Source organism: Durio zibethinus, chromosome 6 (assembly GCF_047325235.1).
Source record: "Durio zibethinus cultivar Kanyao isolate XHJ-2024 chromosome 6, ASM4732523v1, whole genome shotgun sequence".
In the NCBI taxonomy this organism is placed as follows: domain Eukaryota; kingdom Viridiplantae; phylum Streptophyta; class Magnoliopsida; order Malvales; family Malvaceae; genus Durio; species Durio zibethinus.
The window spans coordinates 21,848,054-21,874,437 of record NC_143167.1 but is presented as its reverse complement, the minus strand read 5'-3'; the positions used below and the strand labels follow the sequence as shown (position 1 = coordinate 21,874,437).

General features: G+C 29.1%; 1 protein-coding gene across 5 annotated transcripts; it reads right to left on the bottom strand.

The window, feature by feature from the left end:
• Window positions 1–6,906: 6,906 nt before the first annotated feature.
• On the bottom strand, window positions 6,907–10,703 carry LOC111286524 (protein CHLOROPLAST IMPORT APPARATUS 2-like). 5 transcript variants are annotated; one of them, XR_016342895.1, is made up of 3 exons: window positions 8,520–10,669; window positions 7,742–7,892; window positions 6,907–7,160 (listed from the first exon to the last, which is right to left on the bottom strand). XR_016342895.1 is itself a non-coding variant. In XM_022876539.2 (3 exons), the coding sequence occupies exons 1-3, from the start codon at window positions 9,570–9,572 to the stop codon at window positions 7,110–7,112; spliced, it is 1,260 nt and encodes a 419-aa protein (XP_022732274.2). In that variant the 5' UTR covers window positions 9,573–10,703; the 3' UTR covers window positions 6,907–7,109. The 5 variants fall into 5 exon arrangements, 2 of the variants coding, with proteins under 2 accessions (XP_022732274.2, XP_022732275.2); XR_016342894.1 differs by having other exon boundaries at window positions 7,742–7,942; window positions 8,520–10,626; XR_016342896.1 differs by having other exon boundaries at window positions 6,907–7,180; window positions 8,520–10,624.
• Between the last annotated feature and the right edge of the window lie 15,681 nt (window positions 10,704–26,384).

The following is a 26,384-nucleotide window of genomic DNA, read 5'->3' as shown; positions in this document are numbered from 1 at the left end:
AATTTAGATCATCTGATACCTTAAACGAGTTTATTCCACATGACCATTTTTTTGTAATAACTTTCATTAAGGTAATTTGTTAAAATGGGGCATCTTCCATGAAGTGCATTACTGGTAAAACAAATTTAGGTATGAGTTATGAGGGGCATGTAAAAAAAATAACAAAACAAAAAAAAGAGAGAAATGAAAAGAATAGAAAAATGGTTATGACAGCACGCACATAAGAAATTTGAATAAATCCAAATGAAGTCCTGACAAATTCAAAGTTTTGGAAAAGGGATAAGGAAAAAGCCAAAAGTAAAAAAGGCCAATAATTAAAAATAAAACAAAAAAGCTTTAGGACAAAGGCCAATATAAAAGTTTACAAAAGTTTTGAATCCACTCAGTAAAAAAATACAAAAGAAAAAGGAAAAAAAAAGGAAAGATGAAATGAAAGAAAGAATAAAAGAAAGAAAAAGAAAAAAAATGAATGGGTGGAAAGCATAAGAAAATAAAAAAGAAATATATCTCATAGTGTATCCTCCAAATGAAAAAATAATCTTTGGTTTTAAATACTCTTAAATACTTGTTTTGGGCATTTCTATTCTTTTCTTTAACAACCCCAAACCTTAACTTACATTACATCCTATGAAAAGTCTATATTGAAACAAGTATAGAGGCTTAAAATTGAAGAGCTTCTCTTGAAAAAATGACCATGAATCTTTTGAGTCCCCTTTTATTACCTAATTTCTTGTTTGAATCATTAACCCATTTTGGATAAATTTTTTTTCTCTTTTGGATAAGGTCGAATTCTTAGGTGCATGGTGTAATAACAAAAAAAAGGTCAAAAAGAAAAAAAGTAGAGTAAAAGAAAAAAAGAAAAAGAAATAAAAAAAATGTGACTCTAGGGTGAAAACCTTAAAAATGGTAGTTTAGAGCAAAACCTTAAAGGCCACTTGTAATACTAAATATGGTGGATGCTGAACAAAAGTAAGCCAAATCTTTTTGAAAGATCCGAAATATCAAAGTCCTAGAAATTTGAGATGGGTTGATTTTAAAAATCTAAACTTTTGTCCATTCCCAAATAACCTTTTAAAATTTCAAGCCCTTATAGCTAATCTTGACATATATCAAAATGTCGCATTTAGAGACTAAGTAAAATGTTGAATATGTTTGGTTTTCAAAGAATTCATGTTTTTAAAAAAACTTATGTTTCATTTGTGAGCTTGTATGAAAAATTATATGTCTTTTTTATTCCTTTTAGGTGTTAAAACCCTTTTGAATAAACATAAATCTCCATATATGAAACCATTCAATCCATTTGGAAAGAAGACTTTCACCTTTTTCATTTCTGAGTGATCGCCAATTTTTAAAAATTTAAGCCTAGTTTAGCTGGTACCTAGGTTTTAAGCCCAGATTATTTGGCACCAATGAATTCTTAAGCCCAGTTTAGCTGACATTAATAAAGATTTAAGCCCAGATTAATTGACACGTAAAGCCCAATATCAACTAGTATTGAGAAGCCATAAACCTAGATTAATTGGCACATAAGCTCAAATTAGCTAAAAAAGTATACACCATTTTTATCTCCTTTAAGTGGTGAAGTCTTTTTTAATTAACAAGAATTTCTAAGTGCAAAATCATCCAATCCATGGAGAAAGAAAGAGAGATGTTTCACTTATTTCATTTCTAATTGAAATTGTTAGTTGCTCAGAAAAATTTAAGTTTACAGAAAATTTAAACCAAGATTATCTGATAGACTATGAAAAAAATTTTAGCTCAGCTTAGTTGGTACCTAAATTTAAGCTCAGTTTATCTGACACTAATGAAGTTTTAAGCCTAAATTATTTGGCTCACCATGAAAAGATTTTAAGCCCAATTTATATGGCACCAATGAAGTTTTAACCCTAGTGTAGTTTGCACCAATAAAGTTTTAAGCCCAAATTATCTGGCACACCATGAAAAGATTTTAAGCTCCAATTTAGCTGACACCCAAATTTAAGTCTAGTTTATCTAGTATTAATGAAGTTTTAAGCCTAGTGTAGTTGGCACACAAGCCTAGATTAGTTGGCATGAAAACCTAGAATTAGCTGGCACGCAAGCTCAGATTAAAAGTCATCTTATTCGACTTATGGCTTAGTCCCGATCATCTTTATTCTTTGACTTGCAGTTTAGTCCTAGTCATATTTATTCTTCGACTCATGGTTCTGTCTCAATTATTTTAATTTTTGGACTTGCGGTTCAATCTTAGTTATTTTTATTCTCGACTTGCAACTTAGTCACAGTCATATTTATTTTTTCGACTTGTAGCTCAATCTCAATTATCTTTATTAGTCTCAAACATCTTTATGCTTGACTCGCAGTTCAGTCTCGGTCTTATTTATTTTCAGACTCACAATTCAATTTTGATCATTATATTTTTCAACCCACATCAATTTAGATCATCTCCAACATCACATACCTTCTTTTCAAAAAAAAAAAAAAAAAACTATTGAAAAATCCTCGAGTTGGCTTCGAATAAAATTGTTATCATATATATACCCTATTCCTAATTCTCATAAATACATGTCCCTGGGATACTAACCAGCCCTAGGATTTTTGGTTGAGAGAAGAAAAAAAGTTTTTTTTTTTTGAAGGGGGAAAAAATGAGCTAAATTTTTTTTTTGAGGTTTTATAGTATGTTAAAAGCTAAAACGACACTATTTTAGCCCCAATGATTCGTACGTGACCCGACAAATTGACTCGAGGTTTGCACATTGACCTGACTCCCTCTTATTCTTCAATCTCTGACCAATCCAATTAAACCAATTCAAACCACCCTGACCCGCATGGATCGGACCGTTAACCAATCTAGTTTAGGTTTTTTTTTAATTATTTTGTTACATTATTTTTGTTGTTTTGAGTTATTATTATTATTATTATTATTATTATTATTTATGCATGTTCAAACTTTTAAATTTGTTAGAATAAATATTTGTTGTTTTATAATAATAATTAATAAAAATGGAAACAAAATAAATAAATAAATAAAAATAAATAATGAGTGATAAAGTTTAAATTTTTGAAAATTTTGTTAAAAAATTAAAATAAACCTTATAAAATATAATAAAAATAACTAGATAATAATAACAATAATAAAAATGAAAATGATTTAAAATTTTTTATATTTTTAAATTTGAAAAATAAAGAAGAATAATAACCAAAAAATTAAAAAATATATATAAATGATAATGAAAATAGAATAATAATAAAAAAATGTTTCCTTACCTAGATGATAGAAAGAATAAAAATTATTTTTTTAAAAGAATAATAGTAAGAAATTTCATCTAAATGTTGGAGAATTATTAAATAATAAGAATACAAACAAATAAGTAATAAATAATAATAATAATAATAATAATAATAATAATAATAATAATAAATTTTATGAAAAAATTTAATTAATTTTCAAAAATTATAAAAAGTGAGCTTACTCCAAAAGTTTACCTAGACGTTAAGGATTTTTAGAAATATTCATTTTTTTAAAGTCTCGAAACCCTAAAATCACAAACCCTCGAAAACCTACAATTTCAAAATCCTAAAAATCTAAATCGTTGAAACCTTGAAATTCAAAACTCTAAAACTTCAAAATCTTAAAATCCTTAAAACTTTAAATCATAAACCCTCAAAACTCTAAAACCATAAACCCTCGAAACCTTAAAATTTTAAAACCCTAACCCTACAAATCCAAAATTTCAAACCTCGAAACCCTTGAAACTCTAAACTTCAAAACCTTAAAACCCTTAAAATCTTAAACCCTAAAACTCAAAACCCTGAAATCATACATCCTCAAAACCTTAAAATTTTAAAACCCTAAATCTTAAAATCCAAAATTCCAAACCCCAAAACCCTTGAAACCTTAAAATTCAAAATCTTAAAACTTCAAAACCCTCAAAACCTTAAATCTTAAATCTTAAAACTGAAAACTCTAAAATTCTAAACCTTTAAATTTCAAAACCTTTAAATTTCAAAACCTTAAACCTTAAAAATCTAAAATTATAAACCCTAAAACCTTTGTAACCCCAAAATTCAAAATCTTAAAACTTCAAAACCTTAAAATGCTCAAAACCATAAACCCTAAAACTCGAAACCCTAAAACAATAAACCCTCAAAACCCTAAAATTTTAAAACCATAAACCCTAAAAATCCAAACCTTTCCAAACCCTAAAACCTTTGAAACCCTAAAATACAAAACCCTAAAATACAAAACCCTAAAATCCTTAAGACCCTAAAACCTTTAAAACCCTAAACCCTAAATATTAAAAATCTTAAACCCTGAAACCCTAAAATCTAAAATCCAAAATCTTAAACCTTAAGAGCCTTAACCCCAAATTTCAAAACCCCAAAAACCAAAAACCAAAAACCAAAATCCAAAACCCTCAATTTAACCCAAACCCTAAATTTGATTCGTAACTCCTAAATCATCACCCAAAAATCCTTCAAACCCTAAAATCACGACTTAAACCCGTACCCAAAACCATCCCAAAATTTTAAGGATATGTATGAAAATCTTATGTGAAATAATTTATTTTCGAATGTCACCTAGAAGATGAGGTATTTAAAAAATTTTATTTCATCAAGTTTTTTGTACAAGTCATTAACCCGTAATAATAATGTGATTAAATAAAAGAAAAAATAAAAAAATGAGATCTTAAATATAAATAGTCACACCTAAATTATGCCTGAAGGTTGAAAAGTCCAAGTAATCTCATTTAAGAACCTAATTTCAAAATTACATTTCATTCTTGCATAGCATCCATTAGCATTCATGTATCTATTCATTATTGTTTGTACTCGTTTCTTATGTTTATACATTTAAGTATTGTTTGCTAGCTACTTGTACCATCATTATTTTTTCGCATAGAAATGTCTTTTTTTTTTTTAAATGTGTAATTTAAAAAAAAAAAGGTGAAATCATAAAATAAAACAAAAATAACATTTCAAGGAAAATAACTCTTAGTACTCTACCTAGGTATTGAAAAATCACCAACAATTATCTTCTATAAAGAATGTTATTTTTATTTTTAACTATTTTTAAATTCTACTTAAATGTTGAAAGATTTTAAGGTAATTCTTTAATTTAAAGTTTTTGGCAATAATCCTACATAAAGGGCTAATAAAATTATATTTTTTCAAAAAATGAAAGAAATTATTATTAAATTTCAAATTGAAACCATTTATCTAAACACTAAAAATAATACATGATTAATTGGTATTAATTTATGAGCATTGTGAAGGTGCTAATCCTTCCTCACACGTAACTGACTCCTAAACTTAATCTTATTTTTCGTAAATTGAAAATTATCTTTTTGATAAATTATAAACTTATTTTTATAGTTTTACTAAAAAATTAAAATTTTAAATAGTCAATTACATTCTAACAAAAATTGATAATGACTCTTCTATTTTTTTCAATTTTAAAATTTTAAACGTTTAGTGATTCCATAACCGTTATGAAAACCACTAGTTCAAGCATAAGAGACTCTATCATTTTCTGGGAGGCTCTAGCTCTCTTTGTTGTGGTTCCCGCGCTTGGACCTGTGCCTAGGCCCATGTAGAAGCTCCCAAACTTGAGCACTCGGCTTGGGCCCCTAGAGTGCTCCTTAGTGCCCGCATTACATACCCTGGGGCTTCGTCTAGCGCCTAGACATCCGATGCACCTTTGACTCTAGTTTCTCTGGCAGTTTAGCTCACTGTCGCTCAAACTAAAACTCTTGCTTGACTCCGAAAAAACCCATAGACTTGGACCATCGCGCGGATTATGACATTTGCATCCTCCTTGGTTTAAGTGAATGTTAGAAAAGAAAAAAAATTTTAATTTTTTTTTTTAACTTTCAGAGCATATATGATCTCGAATAAACTTAGAATAACGTAACATGATCTTCATGGCCAACCCTACATAATGGAAGGAAACTTAATTGGATGTCAATAATGATCATGTTGTTCTTCTATGTAGCTTCTGATTTACAAGAAAAAAAAAGACAATTTTGCTTGAACTCTCAAAATTTTCAGAAGGTGACCATTTTTCCAAGGATGAAGAATCTAAATTCCTTAAAACTAAGTAAATAAATAAATATATATATATATATATATACACATACATATATTTAATCCTTTATACTTGAAATTCCATTGAATCCTCTTAAAATTTCTTTTTACATATAACATATATTCAATCCTTTATACTTAAAATGCCATTGAATGTCCTCTCAAATTTTTTATCCAAACGGATCCTAGTGGATGAAAACCATTGAAAGGATTCTATATATAATAATTTCATACAGGATTAAATACGGTACATTCAATTGTTTTTCATAAACTAAAATTTTTAAAAAATTATATTACATAATAGATTAGGAAAAACGAACCTCTATATTCACTTACGGTTGCAAAGTGATAGTTTAATTTATTTTTTATTTTGACAACTTGTTTACATTTAAAATTCGAGTAGAATATTAAAAAAATTATTTCCATGATGTAATATGAAATCATATAATTGTGAAAAATTTTATAGATTTCAATATTACCTAACATTGGAATTAACATGCAAAGCACGTGCATAACAAACTTAGTTAATAACATAATCTAACTATCTAGGATCATAATAAAGAAACAATTATAAAATGTTTTAAATTAACATTGGTGCTATAAAAAAAAAAAAAAAGGAGGGACAATTAGGAGATCATTATTGAAAAATTATTTTTAAAAAAAAATTCTTTACCAAATTCATTCAATATTAAAAAACCAACATGTTTTGTGATTGAATTCAAATAGTCAATTAATTAATACTGCCTCCTATATGTGCTACTATTGAATCCAACAAAACCTTTTTTTTCTTGGCATAAAATAAGTGTCATCCAAATACTAGAAAATAAGGAGACACAAAGATAATAATAATAATAATAATAATAATAATAACCAAGGCAAAAAAACTTGTTGGCTTATTTCTCTGCAACTAGTCTTTATATCCTTAAACTTTTAGTGCAAGGCAAAAAGTTTCACAAAATATAATTAAAAAAAAAAAAAGGAAAAGGAAGCTAAATGTGGTAATGTTGGAGTGAAAGCATGTATTCTTGGTTCCCCAATCTTTGTCACCTTTCTTCACTTGTGGTAGAAGAATTTGGCCTTCTTACAAATCGCCCCTGCAACATTTTCAACAAACCTTCAATCCAAAAAGAAAAATATCAGAGAGAGTATTAATTGAAAATTTTTACATTTTATCACCTAATTTAATTAATTTTTTAAATATTTATCTTTTAGTGGAGTTTTAGACTACATACTTAGGCAAAAAAGAAAAGAAATTAAGTGAAGCAAGTCAACTTTATTGCAATTTTACGGATAAATCTCTTAAATTTGTAAATACACATGAACCAACTTTTTCCGAGCTAAAAAAATATATATCGTTAAATTTAAATAATATATATTTACTTTTTTTTTAACATTTTATTTCTTTACTTCTTGTCTTCTATGTAATTCTACAAGCCTTCTCATCGCATCGGAACCTTCATTTTATAACTAAACCGTTCCACTCATCCAAATCAAGCATATATTTTTCCCAAGTATATACTCCTTCCAAATCTAAACTAATTTTTTTTTATTCTGTCTTTTCTACAAAATGAACATAACAAGGACGAGTACAAAAGAGGAAAAGAGAATGGGACCCTACAAATTAGTAGATCAGAAGAGACGAAGAAGTATATTAGCAGTAGAAAGTAGAACAAACCTTCATTCTGGGGCGTCTATCAGCATTGACCTTTCTGACTTGATACCTGATCTTCTTGGAGAAGAGGCGCGTACGCCGCTTTTCTTTGTAGCGAAGCACGCTAGCCTCCCTCACCCCTCCACCGTCCGTGAATAAATCAATCTGCGCCAGCCTGGCCTGCCCCAAAAGTTTATCGAAGGAAATGATTCAGTGCCTCGCGCCCTATTTTTTTTTAGTTCATCAGATCTACTATTAATAAATAACTGTCATTTTCATTCTCATTCTATTTTACCCAAAATATTACGCTGAAATAAACCCGGAAATGACGCCTACGCCTCAAAATAAATCCAAGCATTAAGATACAAATTAATTGTCTTTGAAACGAAGTTAAAGCATAATCACTTATTAAGAAAAAACAAATTTCTGTCTTTTCATTTTTTAAAAATTTTGTAAACCGTCCGATTGATTTTGGGTTTTAATTAAAAAGCTGTAGGGTCGCACCAAATAACAAATATGAAAAGGTCAGCTCACAAGAGCCGTCGATGCCTACCCCCGCTGACCCACTTCCCATTTTCTATCTAGTTACTAACAGAATGAAAACATTTGAAAACAAACGGAGTAAATTAAAAGGATGATTAAAATAGTAATAAAAAGCTTTTGTCTGCAAAAAGTGATGATGCTTTTTTTGTTTTTGAACCATTGCCATGAAGCGTTAACTTACTACAATTGTAGCAGAAATTGTTTATCAAAACTGCAATCATGGAAATTTTGATTTTCCAGCTGGAGATGAGAAACATACATAGACATCATTTCCAGGAACTTCAGACCCTGGAGGTTCCTCTGAAAAAGGGCAGCCACGGTCTGACCAGGCATTCACCACCTCATCGTAATTCAGTTTCAATTGCAACCCAGGATTGGGCTTCCGATTTGGGTTTTCTTTAGGCATTTCCAAACTCTTTGCTTCCGCCACAACAATTGGTTTCTCCACCCTCTTTTTCTTTTTCTCAGCTCTTGCGGTGGCCTTGGTGTTGGTTTTTGGTGAGATTTGTAGCACATCTACAGTTGGGAAATTCCACCAGTTCCCTTCATCAACATGTCTCAATGCTCGTACTCCCCTCCTTAATCCAAACCCCAACCCCATTTCATATTTCCCTCCCAATCCTAATCCCATGGGATTCCCATACCATGAACCATTTTGGCTAAATTGGCTGATTTGAGCACCCTGACATCTACCGTTGGATTCATCCCACGTGTCCTGGTTGACACTAAGGTTTCCCAAAATGCTGTCAATACCTTCCTCAATTTCCTCATCCAGAATCGATTCTGCATCGAAATCTTCTTGGAATTCAGTGCTGAATTCCATTTCCATGGAACCTCCTCCACCTCCTCCATGGGAATTGACTTCTCCACTACTACTTTGCCAGGACTTGTCACAAAAATTCACGACTTTGGGCTCAATTAAGCAACTGGATTTTTCTCGGATTGGTTGATTCAGGAGCAAGAAACCAGAGTCGTCAATTACGCGGAAAGGCAACAGCAATTCAGAAGATTCATGGAAGAAAGACTCCTGAGCCTTGGTGAATTTACGCGGTTTTGTAAGGTTTTTGGTGGAAAATATATTGGGATAGGCAGTGGAAAGGAGGGATGCAGCTTCATGGTAGGTTTGGTTGGGACGTTTTCGAGGGGTTCGGGGTTTCCGAGTGGAGATTGCAAGTGGGGAATTGCTGGATTCAGAAAGGGTTGAAGAAGGTGATGATGATGTGTGAGAAGTTCTGGTTGAAGTGGATGGAGATTTTATTATTTCAAGGTCTAAAGCATAGGCCCTGCCGCCTCCGATTAAACACGAAGACATCTGTAGATAATATCAAGGAAAAAAAAACTTGAAAATTCTATAGGAATTCAAGTTCTACTACTCTTGTCACTGAATCGAATTCATGTGCAAAAAACTAAACTCAAGACCTGGGAAAGGAAAAACCACCGATACAGAAAAGAAAAATTGAGAATTATATTAGCAATTAGATAACAGCAGCTGAGGTTCAAATTTCAGGTTTATGCCCTTCATTACAAGGTTAATACAAAGCAACAGATCTAAAATAAAAAAAAAAAAGGCATGAAATTTTTGGAATTCAAAGAAAACTCATTTGAGGAAACAAAGGGTTTTGCAGAAATTGAAGAACTGGGAAGTAAATTCTCAGACCCAATTGCAAGAAAAGCTCAAAGTTTTCTGGTTCCTGAATTGGAAAAGCAATTATTTCCTCCAAAAAAGTGCAAAACCCTAAACCCCTGGAAGTACAAGAGTCAAAAGTTATAAAAGGAGGAAAAAGCCAAAACCTTTAAGAATGAAGTAGTAAACAAGAACAACCTAAAATACTGAACCCCCCAATTAAAGAAATATCTACAGGAAAAACTGAAAGGGAATATGCCATACCATTTTTTTTTTTTTAACAAAACAAGACTCCAATTCCAAGGAAAAATTCAAAAACCCATAAAAACCCCACACAGCAAAAACTAAACAAATAAACAGCAGAATTCTATGCAACAAACTTAACTCCTTTAACACCTAGTAAACAAATGGAATTACAAAACACTAAAAAAACCCAGAAATATGTAGGCTGCCTAGCTTTTGGGAAAAAGGGACGAAAATGGAAAGAAAAGAAATACTCCTACCTAAGAGAAAGCAAAGGGCAGCCAATAAGAGTAAGTAGAATTTGAGCTGAGGAGATAAAAGATAAACAGATGAAAAAAATACCAAAAAAAAAAAAAAAAGAACGGGTTTTTTTGTTAGCACAAGGACAGGAAGAGAGGAGAAGTAGAGCAGGTCACGAGGAGGAAAGAGAAAAAGAGAAAGAAAGATCCGTTGGGGGTTGTGTCGATATATGCAGAGCCCTGCTCCAGTTCTGCCTTTCTCTCTTTTTAGAGTTTGGAGTGGGACTTATACTGACGAGCTAGACTACAGAAGAAAGGACAATGCTGGTTTTGTCTCAAGGACGGCTCTTTTCTGTTTTTTACTTTCTATAGCCTTTTACCTGCCTTTTACTATAATGACCTTCCTCCTCTCTTTTTCTCATTAAACTTTGTTTCAACAAAAAGAAAAAAAAAATGCAAGAATTTCAGGTAAGTGGTAACATTAAGTCATTTAACCGATTAATGTGTCTTAGAGCAACATTTTCAAGGGCACGTACCAATTAAAACATCGAAACTGACCTGAAAGTGAAAAGTTAATGTCAAATTGATTTTTTAAAAAGAGGATAATATTTTGCTAAATGCAAATTTGTAGAATCTAATTGGATGCTTTATGACTGGATTTATTTCGTATAAGATGATGAAATATGTATATTTTTTTCATTTTTCAGCCATCTACAAAATTCCTTTAAAGAGTCAAAGAAATGCATAAAAGATATGTTGACAGTTATGTAATTCCGATTCCAAAGGCGAAATGAAGGGCATTTGAGACAACGTTGTAAGGACTGGGCATGTATTCCTGATGATGGGCAACGTTGTAAGGACTGGGCTTGGATGAATCCAGGTATGCCACCGATACCCCCTGGAAAATTCTTTGAAGATTTATGGGAACGCTTTCTTATCTGCTCAGATGGCATCCTCTCATTGGCTGCTCTAGATTTTTTGAGGCTGAGGTGTCATGTTTGTTTATTGGTTGGATGATTTTGACGTGTCTCAAGGGAAACGGGTAGGGTTTTGGGCATCTCATGAGAGCAATGATTGATTGGACCTTTTTGGTGTCTTTTGCCCTTTTTTTGTGTGGAAGATGCTAATCAAACGTTGTGCTTATGAGGTTCATTGGCTTGAGATTATTAAAACCAAACTATTTGCACGAGTTTTGCATATCTGCCCCTAAGATTTTAAGGTAATAAACTTTTCCCACACCAATCTAATTCCAGTTTCTTCCATCCTTCTTTGTTTGGTAGCCAGGATAAAATTGAAAAAAAATTAAAGTAGTTACTGAAGCAATATAAACAGTAATTTTGATATTACATTTGAACATTTGATCCCATTTTAAATGCATCTATTTTCTTACTCAAATGGTAGGATTTTGATTCTTTTTTCCAAAATTGTTTTTTATTAGGAAAAAGTTTGATATAAAAAATTTAAAGGTTAAAATCATACCAAAAAAAAACTTTATAAATAATCCTTAAACCATAGATTATTCACTTTATTAGTCTTCTAAATTAAAACCAAGCATAAAATTTTATAACTTTTATAAATATAAAATTTAACTACATATTTGAATATAGAATTCAAATACTATTTACTTTTTAAGTTATTAAATTATATTAACATATCATCGGCAGCTAATATAGAACAATACAAAACCAATTTTCAAAATTTCAAATGAAAAGGCTGAAATTCAGTTGCTAGAATAAAAGACCAAGATAAATGAAATAAAAACAAACGCATAATACTGATTTATTTAGTTCAAATCCAGACTCTGCCAAAAAAAATAATAATAAAAGCAACAAACTGTTAAATACTAACGATAAAATGTTTCTAATAGAAAGCAAATAATAAGTACATTTTTTGCCAATAATAAATACATTTTTTGCCAATAATAAATAAAAATAGCTATACTACGTACAACGTAATTGTTTGTATAATATATTAAAAGCGAAAAGACAAGTTGTAAACCTTTTGGTCCAAAAGGTAATTTCAAAGAATGTTTGGGTCTCTAGTATAATTCCAGACAAATAATACAAAAAAATAAAACATGAGGTGTCATCGTGTAAATTTTTAAAAAAATTTTCCATAGTCATCGTACAGCCTTTTTTCTTTTTGGCAATTTTTTTTTTCGAGGGTCAAAGGCCTCTTGCTCTTCTAAGATATTTTACTAAATATCCATTTATATTTTCGGACATTTGCCATATTTAGATATTTTACTTCTAGCTTCAACAAATATCTCGGTTGTCCTTAGATTTACGGCCAGAAACCTGAAACTTTTTTTATTTTTACTATTTTTAAAAGATATTTAAAGATTGTTACCATTTTGAAATGTTTAATTAATAATTATAAGTTAACAAGACATTGATTCAATGATTAAAAAAAAGTTTTAGAACCTTACGATTTTATTTTCATGTTTTATTAGGAATGAGTTTAGTTATTTACTTAAATTATAATTTATTAATTGATTATGTAATAATATAACTCAATTATAATATAATAATTTATTATTATGTTAATCTTATAAATAAAATACTTAATTATGAGTATAATTTTAAAAAAAATTAATAATTATAAAAATACATACACTCACACACATATATTTTTTTAAAAAAATCATTTTAACTATTTAACTAAAATTTTATTTGAATGAGCGATAAAATTGATTTTAGTGAGATTAAAAATAACAGTCATGTTAAAATTAATTACTGTAATGATAAAATTAAAATTAGTAATGAAATATTTATTTGGATACAAACGTAAATGTGACAATGAAATGAAATACAATGAAAAAAATAACTATTAAGAATATTAGGGTAAAGTTTTATATAATAGAATTTTAAATTATTTGACATTTTTTAGGTAAATAACTGATTTGAAATTATTAAATTTATTAATAAATAATTAAAAATTATCAAAAATAATAGTAATTTATGAAATAAATCCTTTTAAAAGTTGATGATAATATATCTTATATACATAAAAAAATTTAAAGCCTTTAGCAAAGAGGAATTTGTTCTACATGGATAGCTTAGCTTTTTAATTATTTGTCATGTGTTATTAAATTAATTAATTTGATTTGATATAATATTTATTTAAAAATAATTTATTATGAATAAATTGATTACATTTATATTGTTTAAATATCAATGTTCTTATCTCCTATAAATTAACTACAATTTAAATAAAAAAGTTCATTAATCATGAATAATTATGCATTTCTTCGTTAATAGATAGCGTCAACATGGATTATCTTTAAAATTCAAATAAATGACAATTTGTGTTAGGCTTTCTACCTGAGATAGAACACATTATATGTTAAAATCAAAATTAGGGAGGACAACGTAAATTGACAAAACTAGAGGATAAGAGTTGAAAAAAAGGAAGGCATTAGAGATCAGAGGCATATCCTTTGGGAGGTTTTGCTTCATGGCCACAAAGCATGTCCTGAAATTGTATTCATTCACAAGTACAAAAATTGACAATACCTTATCTTTTGCAAAGGATGAGTTGGAAATGTATTGGCCTTTAGATTTGGATAACCACTGCACACTGCAGGTTTAGGTTTTAATTTTTAGGAGACCAGAAATTCAAAGGCACATGTGGCTCATTCTTCTCCAAACCAATAAGCCTCCCTGATTTTTACGTTTAACACTTGAATGGTGGTTGATGGAGCAAACAAAAATCCATCTTAGATCTTAAATGTTCAAAGGCTTTTTCAGTTTTCATTATCGTTGTCACCAAACATGATCGTAATCTTGTGAATCCAATCCTAATGTGACACATGCTTCATTCTTAAACTGTTTAATAACTGTAGATAATCCAATCCAAATCTTTTTATACTTAATATTGTTTCATCTTATTTATTATTGCACTCAATACTTTTTCTTTTCTTTTATTTATTTGCAACTCTTTCTCGTCTCACCAAAAAATTGTTTTACGATAATAGTAACTTTTAACCATCTTAAACTAAAGAATATCAATTTTATCATATCTTAATCAGGTTTTTAATTAAGGCACTTCTGATGATTAGAACTTAAGATTCTATTTAAAATTTTAGAGATTGAAATTTTAAAATGAACAAGAAAAAAAAATCTCAAATTATACAACTCAATATCTTTATGTAAAAAGAAGAAAGAAAATCATAAACAAGTTAACTAGTTGTGGCCAAAAATAGAAAGTTATCTAGTTCTTTAATCCTTTTTTTTTTTTTTCAAACAATATTTGTAAATTTCAAACTTTTTTGTTATATATATAAGGAATAGGGATCCACTTATACTAATATAAGATCTACTTACATTGGTAAAATTTTTATATATTTTTAAGTTTTTTTAATCAAAATTATTAAATTTAAAAATATTAATTTAATTCAAATGAATTATAAATTTAATTTTAATTCAAAATTTTTTTAAAATATAAAAATTACATTAATATACATGAATTTCTCCTCCTATACATATACATATACATATATATATATATATAATACTATCTGAGCTGTATACAGCTTTATACAAGACAAGTTTCATGATAGATAAAATCCAAGAATTTTATAGTTCGTATTTAACAAGTAAATATAGTTGAAGCGATTCTGAAAATATGGGTAAGTAAGAAATTTGGCCCCTGTAAAAGTATCACAACAAGTGCTAGGTGCAAATAAATTTATAATTAGTACTTTTTAAAATTTGATAAAAATAATATATTAAATGTAAAATAATTTAAAAAATAATATTTTAAATATTTTTAATTAATATATCTATAAAAACAGTTAACATTAAGAGAAATTATTTAATCTACTATCATTTGAGTTTTTGGATTTTACAAGTATTATTAATAAAATAACACATACTCTTTAAAATATACTTGACTGAATAAATTAATTAATAACTGAACTTTTAAATTTTACAAATATTATTAATAAAACAACACATTCTCCTTATAATATACTTGGCTGAATAAATTAAGCATTTAATGTGAGTTTTACCAAAGATTAATTGAGACATCCATGCATTCACTGAAAGGTGTGTTGCTCATGGGAAATTCCAAAAGAAATGAACAGCTGCTGTGCTATATATATGGCTGTCCTAACTGCGAGGGTATATATACCCTTTGGACTATCTTTAAAGTACCGAGCACGCTCTCAAGTTTTGGGGACCATTTGCGTCTTTTGAATTCATGACTCGTCAGCATCGGACTCCTCAACATACACCTTAAGGTTCATCTTCATGCCGTGTACAAATATATATATATATATATATATGTATATATTATTGTAGGTGTTATATTTTTTTATTGTGTTTCATAAATTATATACGTATTTTTTATATAATATGCAATTCACATCATATCAACGTAGCCTGCGACCCACGTTGATATTGGTTTCCCATTTGTCGAATTTTCGGCATAGCAATCACTAAAGACTCCAATTTTTTCCTTTCGAAGTTCAGTCCTCTCAAGATCACTCTTTCTTGGGGCAATTTCTTTGTATTCCTCTACCAGTATTGTAAGTGTTGATGTGGAGTTCCGATTTGAAGGTGTTTATGAAAAAATAGAAAAAGAGAGTAATTAGAGGCAAAAATAAAGTGTTCTTTACATTTATATTTCGACACGTAAGTCAGAGAAGAAATCAAGAAAAGAGAAAGACAAGAAATTAGTATAAGGAAAAAACTTGTGTTCTAACGATTTTTTATCCATGGGAGACTCAATTGCTAGACTGAAAAAAATTTTTGAGTCATCACCAATCTTTTTTTTTTTTATATATATAGGGTATAATTGGTTATCTAAAATATCTTTTTTTAATAAAAATCTTAAAATTAATTAAGATTTACTAAAAGAAATTTAGGTCTACGAAATAAGAGTTGGATCCAAGAGTACAATTACGAGTGAGAAAAATATTAGCACCCTCACATCACCCGTTCAAAAAACGGTATCAATTAAACATGCATAATCCTTTAATTTTGATGATGTGATTTTTTTTATATTTAAATTTAATTTCCTAAAATTTATTCATGAAAGATATTTTTTTTGTTGTGAAGTTAGTATTATTATTATTCCATATTCTATAAATTCACCAACACTTTGACGAAATTTGTAGAAAATCTTTATTTAAAAAGTACTTCGGATAATTGATCATTTACAAAATTTTTGAAATATCGTCATAAGATATTTTATTTATTTATTTTCAAAAAGATTTTAGGAATATTTCGACTTTTTGGTGAGTTCTCAAAATTTATTAAATAGATTTTAGGATTGTTTTGACTCTTTGGTAAAATCCTAACAAACTTTAAGATCATCTCAACTTTTTGACAAGATCTTAAATGAAATTATTTTTTATTAATGATAATTAAGAGATTTAGTTAATTAATTAATTCTTATTGTGATTATATTAAAATTTTTATTATTTACTATTTTTTAATGTTTTTTATTATATAAAAAAATTTAAGTTATCCCAACTTACTAACGAAATCTAAATATTAATCTTTTGCTTGTATTAAAAAAAATCGAACTCTTTCAATTTTTTGCATATTTTTAAAAATATTTATTCAAAATATCAATTATTATTATTATTATTTTATTATTTATATTGTTTACATAAACGTTTATTCTAATAAAAATAATTTTGGATTATTCCAACTCTATAGTAAAATCTGAAAATTATTTTTACTTGCAATAATTAAAGAAAATTGAACTCTTTCAATTTTATCTAAAAATTACATTTAAAAGATTCATTTAAACAATTTATCATTTCTTTTTTATTTTATATATCTTTTTCTTTATTTTTATTTTTAGCAAAAATTATTTTTTAAGTTATCCCAACACTTTGATGAAATTTAAATAACCTTTTTACTTACAATAACATTTTGTTTTCCTTAAATAGTTTTATTATTATTAATTCTTTTGTATATTATATTTTTTAAGTCCATATTTTATTTTTATTTTAATTTTATTTATTTATTTCTAAAAGAATTATTACTAGTAATAATATAAATAACAACAATAATATCATAAAAAATTAAAAAATCATAAAAAATAACATAAAAATCAACAATAAATAAAATCAAAATCAAAATAAAAAAGCAAAAAGAAAAGGAAAAGGAAAAACCTACCAAACGGGTCAGGTCGGCATGTGGGTCCTATACGGGTTGAGTGTGCGTTAGATGTCCAAAATAGCGTCATTTTGGTGGACCTATAAAAGGCATATTTCTTTTTTTTTTTCTTTCCCTTATCTCTCTACCCTTAGAGCCTCTTTCTCTAAAAAATCCCCAACTCTTCTATTGGCCACCTGGTAACCTAGATTCCAACCGATCGTCACTGTGCATCAGTGGTCAGAATCTTTAACGATGCTAGAAAATTTAAAGTTTTCCAAAGTCTGATGATATTTTCAAAATTCGGTTGCCGAAAAAATCAAAGGTTGTCGAAATTTCAAACTTTTCTAGTTTCTGGTGACCCTAAAAAATTTTTTTAAAAAAAATCTAAAACGATCTTTTTGATATTTTAAACATCTTTTCTAAAACAATTTTTACCAAAAATTTTGAAAAAGCCCAAATAAAAAATTTTGTTCTAAAAACATATTTTTTTTGTTTTTGAAATTTTTTTAACTTTGCTACTGGTTCCTCTTTTGGGAAGACTATTTTTTTTTTTTGCTTGTGTGTCTCTTGTTTCCCCATTTTTTTTTTTTTATAGAACCTTTAGGCTTCCTCTTATTTTTTTTTCTTAGGCTTTACACTGTGTTGTTCTTTCATTCCTTCATTTTGTGAAAACTTCGCTTTATTTATAGAGCTAAGCAAGATATCAAAATCTTAGAAAATCTGAGATTTTTGTGAATTTTCTCAAGTTTGTGAAAAAACTTGTTCGGTGACCAAAGGTCACTGGATTTCATGCTACAACATTATGTAGTGTCAGGGGAGAAAAAATTACTTTGGTAGCTTAATTTCAGCTACCAGAGTTGAAACCAAAATTTTTTTTGTTTTAACTTTTTTTTCTTTTTTTCTTTTTTTTTTACCAAATAATAATAATAATAATATAAACAAAATTATATTTAAATTAAAATAGAATTAGATAAAATTGGTGCTTATAGCTATTCCTTTTTGCTTATTTCTAAGAATCAGGAATAAAACAATGACAAAAAGACACCAATTTTGTTCGGACAAACACATACAAAAAATGAAACATTGAACATAAAGTTTTTTTTTTTGAAAGAAAATTTGAAAGGTTCCTTTAAATAGAGGCTTGGCATCTTTTAAAATTTAAAAAGGATCATATGACCAAAGGCAATGAAATTTTAAATTCAAAAGGCTTATCTAACCAGAGGTAACGAAACTTTAAATTCAAAAGGCTTCTCTAATCAGAGGCAACGAAACTTTAAATTTAAAAAGCTTTTCTGACCAGAGGCAACAAAATTTTAAATTTAAAAGCTCTTCTAACTAGAAGCAACAAAATTTTAATTCAAAAGACTTCTCTAACCAGAAGCAACGAAACTTTAAATTCAAAATCTGAAAAGACTTATAAATTATGCCCTTTGGTCTTACAAATCATGCCTAATTTTGATAGAGTCCTCTGACCATAGGCTATAAAAATTAAAAAGCTCATTTGACCAAAGGCTATAAAACTTTAAATGGCTCATTTGACTAAAGGCAATGAAACTTTAAATTTAAAAGGCTCCTCTCTAACCAAAGGCAATGAAACTTTAAATGGCTTTTTTGACCAAAGGCAATGAAACTTTAAATTCAAAAGGCTCTTTTGACTAGAGAAAACAAAACTTTAAATTCAAAAGGCTTTTCTAACCAAAGGCAATGAAATTTTAATTTTAAAAGGCTCCTCTAACCAGAGGTAATGAAACTTTAAATTCAGAATGCTCATCTAACCAAAAGCAATGAAACTTTAAATGGCTTCTTTGACCAAAGGCAATGGAACTTTAAATTCAAAAGGCTTTTCTAACCAAAGGCAATGAAACTTTAATTTTAAAAGGCTCCTCTAACCATAGGTAATGAAACTTTAAATTCAGAATACTCCTCTAACTAGAGACAATGAAACTTTAAATTCAAAATCTGAAAGGCAATGGTATTTGAAAATTTTCTCTAAATAGAGAGTTTACATCTTTTCTACTTTTGACTTTCCTTTTGTTGGTCTTAGATTGTCCTAAACCCATATGTTTGTTATGTCACATGTGTGCATAAATGACATGTTCATGTTTTTACAATATCATGTAATGAATGATCATCATAATGCAAATGCACTTATGATGTGAATGAAAAGATCATTTTCTTTTTTTATTTTTTTATTGTCATTTTCTTTTAATTTTCAAAATTTCTCAATGCTTGTTTCCTTTCTTCTTTTTCTGAATCTTATGCATTCCAATAATTGATTAAGTTTAGATAAAAAGATTTCTCTCCATATTTTCTATATTCAATATCTACCACTTTTATGACTTAATGGCCTCCTTTCATATTGACATTTGTTCCTTACTATTTTGCTTATTATTTTAAATCCCTTTTAAAATAATATGTGTACATTTCATGATCGTTGTCACACTATTATCATCTTTTGAATTTCATGACAATACATTGCACATTTTCCTTTTAATGAGAGGGGTAAAAAAAGAGGTATTTTATTTCAATAATAGGGAAAAGAGTTTCATGCATTATCTAAAAGGATATAACAAAGAAAACAAGTAATCACACAATAAACATTCAGACCATCATGAGCTAATTCATCTTGAATTCTTTTTTGAAAACTCTTGACAGTGCCTTTGACTTTATGAAATTATAGCAAACAAAGTTAGCCCAAAACCAATTATATCTTTTAGCATATATTAAGAATTGGCCCACTCCATTCAATACCTTTTTTTTTTTTTAATTTAAGTCAACCTTTTGGGTTTTTAACTTAGATATCTTTTCAATTCATTTTTTTATTTTTTTAATTATAGTACTTTTTTACTGCATCAGCATTGATTAAATTTGGTACATAATCCCCATCCATTCTTACCAAGATCAGTGTCCCACCAAAAAAGGCTTTCTTCACCATATATGGGCATTTCCAATTAGGAGTCCATTTTTTAAAAAAACCTGTTGGTTAGGAAGAATCTTCTTCAATACTAATTCTCCCTCTCAAAATTGTCATAGGCAAAATTTCTTGTTATGATCTCGCATCATTCTTCTTTAATATAATTGATCATGGTAAAATACAGCTAATCTTTTTTCTTTAATGAGATTCAATTGTTCATATCGAGCGTGAACCCATTCAGCTTCTTTCAACTCAACTTCTATGAGAATGCACAAGAAAAGAATTTCAACTTCAATGGGCAACACTGCCTCCATCCTATATACCAATGAAAATGGTGTAGCTCTTGTAAATGTATGAATCGAAGTTCGATAAGCATGTAATGCAAATGGTAGCTTTTCATACCAATCTTTATACATATCTGTCATCTTTTCAACAATTCTCTTTATGTTCTTATTGGTCGCTTCAATTGCCTTATTCATTTTTGGATAATAAGGCACTGATTTGTGGTGTTTGATTTTGAACTAAGCACAGACCTCAGTCATCAATTTATTATTCAAATTAAGAGCATTATCTAAAATGATCCTTTTTAGAGGTCGTATTAACATATGATCTCTTTTTTGATGAACTTGCAAACCATCATTCTTGTCATATTAGTGTATAAAGTCACCTCTACCCACTTTGTGAAGCAGTCAATTACCACTAAGATAAATCAATCTCTATTTGAAGCTTTTGGTGTAATGAGCCCAATCATGTCTATTCCCCACATAGAGAAAGGCCCAAGGTGTTGACATAACATACACAAATGTTAAAGGAATTTTCATCTTATCTGCATATATTTGACATTTGTTGTATTTTTTAGCATAGTTGATGCATTTTTTTTTTCATTCTCAACCAATAGTATCTTGCTCTCATGATTTGCTTAGTCATCATGTAACTATTTGTATGAGTTCTACAAACACCTTCGTGGATTTCTTCTAGCAACTTTTTGGCTTTAGCAGTATTCATACATCTCAATAGCGTTTGGTCTAAACTTCTCTTATATAAAATTTTTCTATCAAAAAAGAAACCCATTACAAGTCTTCTCAAAGTTCTCTTATCATTCTTTGATATCTGCTCTGGGTATTACTGATACTTAAGATATTGTAATATGTCAAAATATCATGGTTTTTCATTGACTTCTTCTTCAACATTTGAACAGTGAGTTGGTTTCTCTCACAAGCTCAACTTGATAGGTTAGATTTCAGCATTTTCATTTAACTTGAACATTGCTGTCAGTGTAGCCAAAGCATTAGCCATTTGATTCTCTTTTTAGGGTAAATGATGAAAATAAATATTCTTAAATTTTTTAATCAATTTTGATATGTACTTTTAGTATAGAACTAACTTTGAATCTCTAGTTTCTCATTCTCTTTGCAATCGGTATATGACCAAGGCAGGGTATCCATAAACTTTCAATGTATGGGCTTTTCTTTCAAAAGCAGCTTGAAGACCCATAACACATGTTTCATATTCTGTCACATTGTTGGTGTAATCAAAGCTTAATTTTGTAATGATTGGGTAGTAATCTTCCTCTGAAGATATCAAAATTACTTTTATACCATGTCTTAAAGCATTCGATGCAACATTAAAATACACTTCCATACATCTTCATTAGGCTTTTCTTTATCTATGTGCAATATAGACATTAAGTCTTCATATGAAAAATCAAATGTCACAGGCACATAATCTTTATGAGCATGTTCTATAAGAAATTTAACAATTGCACTTTCTTTGATTACCTTTTAGGACACATTTACAATGTTATATTCATAAAGTAACACCTGCCATCTTGCTATTCTTCCTGACAATGAAGGTTTTTTAAAGATGTACTTGATTGGATCCAATTTTGCAATGAGCTAATTAGTATGATATAACATGTACTGTCTAAGCCAATAAGCTGTCCAAGCTAGTGCATAACATATCTTTTCCAATGGTGAATACTTAAACTTGTAATTAGGGAATTTTTTACTCAGGTAGTAAATAGCTTGTTCTTTCCTTCCTGTTTCATCATGTTATCCCAAAACACATTCCATTGATTTTTCTTGCACCATTAAAAACAAGATAAAAGGTTTTTCAAGGATAGACAGTATTAATACTGGTGGGTTTGATAAGTATTCTTTAACTTTTTCAAACATCATTTGGGAATCTTCTTCCTATTCTTCTTACCCATGTTTTCAAAGAATCTTGAATATGGGGTCACATTTGGCTATAAGTTGGGAAATGAAATGAGCATTATAATTCAATCTCCCTAAAAATCCCCTCATTTCTTTTTGCATGTGCAGAGGTGGTAACTTTTAGATAGCACACATCTTATCGGATCTACCTCGATTCCTTTCTTACTAATGATAAATCCTAATAATTGTCTTGAGGTTGCACCAAAAGTGCATTTAACTGGATTAAGCTTACGCTAAAACTTTTTTAATTTTTTAAATAACTTTATGAGATTAGCCACATGATTTTCTTTTTCACAGGATTTGGCAATCAATTCATCCATATACACCTTTATTTCTTTGTGTATCATATCATGGAATAAAGTTATCATAGCTCTTTGATAAGTTACTTTGGCATTTTTCAAACTAAAAGGCATGACTTAATAACAAAATATTCCCTATAATATCACAAAAGTAGTCTTTTTCATATTTTCTTGTGCCATCTTAATTTAATTGTAGCCTGAAAACCCATCCATGAATAAAAATAGAGAGTACCTAGTAGTATTGTCCACTAAAGTGTCAATGTGAGGTAATGAAAAATTATCTTTTGAACTTGCTTTATTCAGATCTCTATAATCAACACACATTCTCACTTTGCCATCTTTCTTTGGTACTGAGACTATATTCGCCACTCATTCAAGATATTTGGCCACTCTTAAGAATCTTGCATCAAATTGCTTTTTCACATTTTCATTTATTTTTAACAATATTTCAGATTTCATCCTTCTCAACTTTTATTTGATTGGTTTGCACTCAAGCTTCAGAGGTAGCTTATACATTACAATTTCAGTATCTAGCCCTGATATATCTTAATATGACTGAGTAAATACATTTTCATATTCATGTAGTAACTTTATCAGCTCTTACTTTATTGGTGATGACATCGAATTACTAATCTTAACCTTCTTTTTAGTTTTTTCATCCCTTAAATTAATAATTTTAGTGGCTTCTTGATGAGGTATGATTTGTTTCTCTTCTTGTTCCATTAGTCTTAATAATTCTAGGGATATTGCATGGTCTTCCATATTCTCTTCATCATCGAGTTCACCAATATAAATAGAATTTTCAAATTCAAATCTTGAAATATTGTTATGATAATCATCACATTTATTATTTGGATACTTGAAAGTAAGGGAAATGGATGAAATGTAAATGGATGTATAATAATGTGAGGAATTGAAATGAAAGAGGTAAAAAAAAAGAGACAAATGTGCTAAGCTTGTCATTTATTCAATTGAAAATAAGGAAACAAACACATATAAGACATTTAATGCTTTTAACAAAAGCATTTAGATTAAGTTCAACACATTACTTTGAAGAAAATTTAAAAACAACAGGTAACTCCTTAATATGCCAATTTTTTAGTTATGCACTAAAAGAGTAAGATAAACCCACGGATAACCTGGATCTTTATTCTCCTTTTCTTCACCCATCATTTGTATTAAAAATTCAATGAAAATATCTTCCAATGATAGTGTAAGCCCATTTTTCTATGTTTTATGATACATCTAGATAGATATAACCAATTGAGATGAAAGTCTCATGAGGGCAAAAAAGATAAGTCTTTAGTTTTTGCCTTTTGTCTTAGAAAACAGGCCAATTTTTTTTCTCTTTTTTTCTTTATGAACTTTATTCTTTCTTTTTGAGTTGGCTTGTACCTCATACCAAACTAATCATCTTTCTTAGGCATTATCCATGGTCATTGCATCCCTTGAAAGTTAACCCATATTTGTTATCCTTTTCCTACCACTTCTTTAAAGGCCATCTTGAAAGCTTTTGTATAGACATGGAATAGGCACTTTTGATCCTTCACCTACATAAGTTGTATTAACGAATTTAAAAGATCTGAAAGAACATTCTAGGGCATTTTTAGTTATTTCAACATATAATGTAGTAAAGGGTTTAGTCACCAATAGATCCTTTTCACTAGCAATAATGACCACTTTTTCATTAATTATGAATTTCACCTTTTGATGCAGAATGGAAAGAACAACTCCTGCTATGTGAATTCATGGTTTCTTAAAAGAGAGCTATAGGAAGGAGTGATATCTATGACCTAAAAGACTATATCAAAAGTATATTGACCAATTTGGATTGGCAACTCGATAGCACCTATCACTTCACGACGAATCTCATTACTATCATGTGACTCGTCTTCATGTAAGACATGTCAACTGGCAATCTAGATAGTGTAGTCATAGGCATGACATTCAAAGAATATCCATTATCAATAAGCATTTTGGCTTTATGTGTAATCCTTGTATCATGTAGAGATATCTAAGGCCTTAGCATCATCTCTACCATCAGGTGGAATCTCATCATCGCTAAACGATATTCAAATTCTTTATTGTGATATTTTCCACTATGCCATCAAGTTTTTCTATAGATATATTGTGAGCTACATAAACCTCATTAAGTACTTTAAGCAAGGCATTTATATGAGGCTTAGAATTTAGCAACAACAAAAACATAAAAATCCAAGTTGGTAAGTGATTTAATTATTACACCACACTGTACTCACTATGCTTAATAAGTATCAAGAACTTACAAGCCTTTTTTTTCTATAATTGGATTCTTACATTCTCAGTTTAAGACTAGCACTAGGTGAGTCTTTTGATCGTTGGACGATCCATATTTTTTTTTTAAGCTCGTCTCTTTTTTTTTTGTTTTTTCTTTTCATGCTCTCTTAAGTACTATTAAAGTATAGCATCGTACACTTCAAGTTATGCCCTTTACACCAGTTATGTTTGTTGTGCTTGCATTACATGAGCCATATTGAAGGGAACCATTATCCAAACCTTGTGGTATGAGATTACAATCATATTTTTAAGGGATTGTCTTATCAGATTTGTAGGAGAATAGGTTAAAGACCTTAATTTTCACCTTTGGCATAGTTTTATAAACTGGTTCATCAATTTTAGCAATTAATTTTTCATTATAAAAGATGGTGATAAGCTTAAAATTCATACAAACTAGGTTATCAATCTTAACACTTGGTTTCTATTCATAAAAGATGCTAATAGGCTTAAAATTCATTCAGCTAGGCCTACTTTTAGATGAATCTCCCATCACAACATTCATTGAACTTTTTTTGTATTTCTCATAAAATTTAACTAGGAAAGAATCCATCAACCTTTACAATTTCTGTCTAAACGCTTCATAATTTTAAAGCGAATGACCAACCATCCTCATGTCGAATTCATAAATTTGATTAGATTATATGTGAAATTTTTATTTTTTGAGTTTTTTAGTATTGGGTGAATTATATTGGCTTTCGCTAGGGTAGCAAATATTTGATCCATAGGGGTTCTGATCTCACTTACTTCTCTTTTAATATTCTGAGTTTTCTCACTACTTAAAGCATTTATTGATCCCTTACCATGATTAGGTAACGAAATGGCCTCCACACTTGGTCCAGCTTTGGTTGTAAAATTCAAAATTTTGTTATCAATCAAGCTTTGCACCTTACATTTGAAAAAAGTACAAATTTTCAAAGAGTGGACTTGAATTCCATAGTGATAGTCATAAGAAGCTTCAGGACCATACCACTTTGGATATGGAGGTTTTAAATGCTCTATTGGTTATTGGGCCACCAAGTGTATCTAGAATAACTGAAAGAACAATTCTGTGTGAGTCATAAGAGTTGGATCAAATCATTATTGCTCTCGATTATTTCAAGGTTCCCTTCGATTAAAGTCTATGGTATTTAACTGAAGGAAAGGTCGTGGTAGAGGTGTTCG

Excerpts from the sequence above, each read along its gene's own strand:
- LOC111286524 (XM_022876539.2), bottom strand. The coding sequence starts at position 9,572 with ATGTCTTCGTGTTTAATCGGAGGCGGCAGGGCCTATGCTTTAGACCTT. Across the intron at positions 7,898-8,519 it reads TTCCTGGAAATGATGTCTAT|GCCAGGCTGGCGCAGATTGA; the intron begins GTATGTTTCTCA and ends CTTTTGGGGCAG. Across the intron at positions 7,161-7,741 it reads ATAGACGCCCCAGAATGAAG|GGGCGATTTGTAAGAAGGCC; the intron begins GTTTGTTCTACT and ends AAAATGTTGCAG.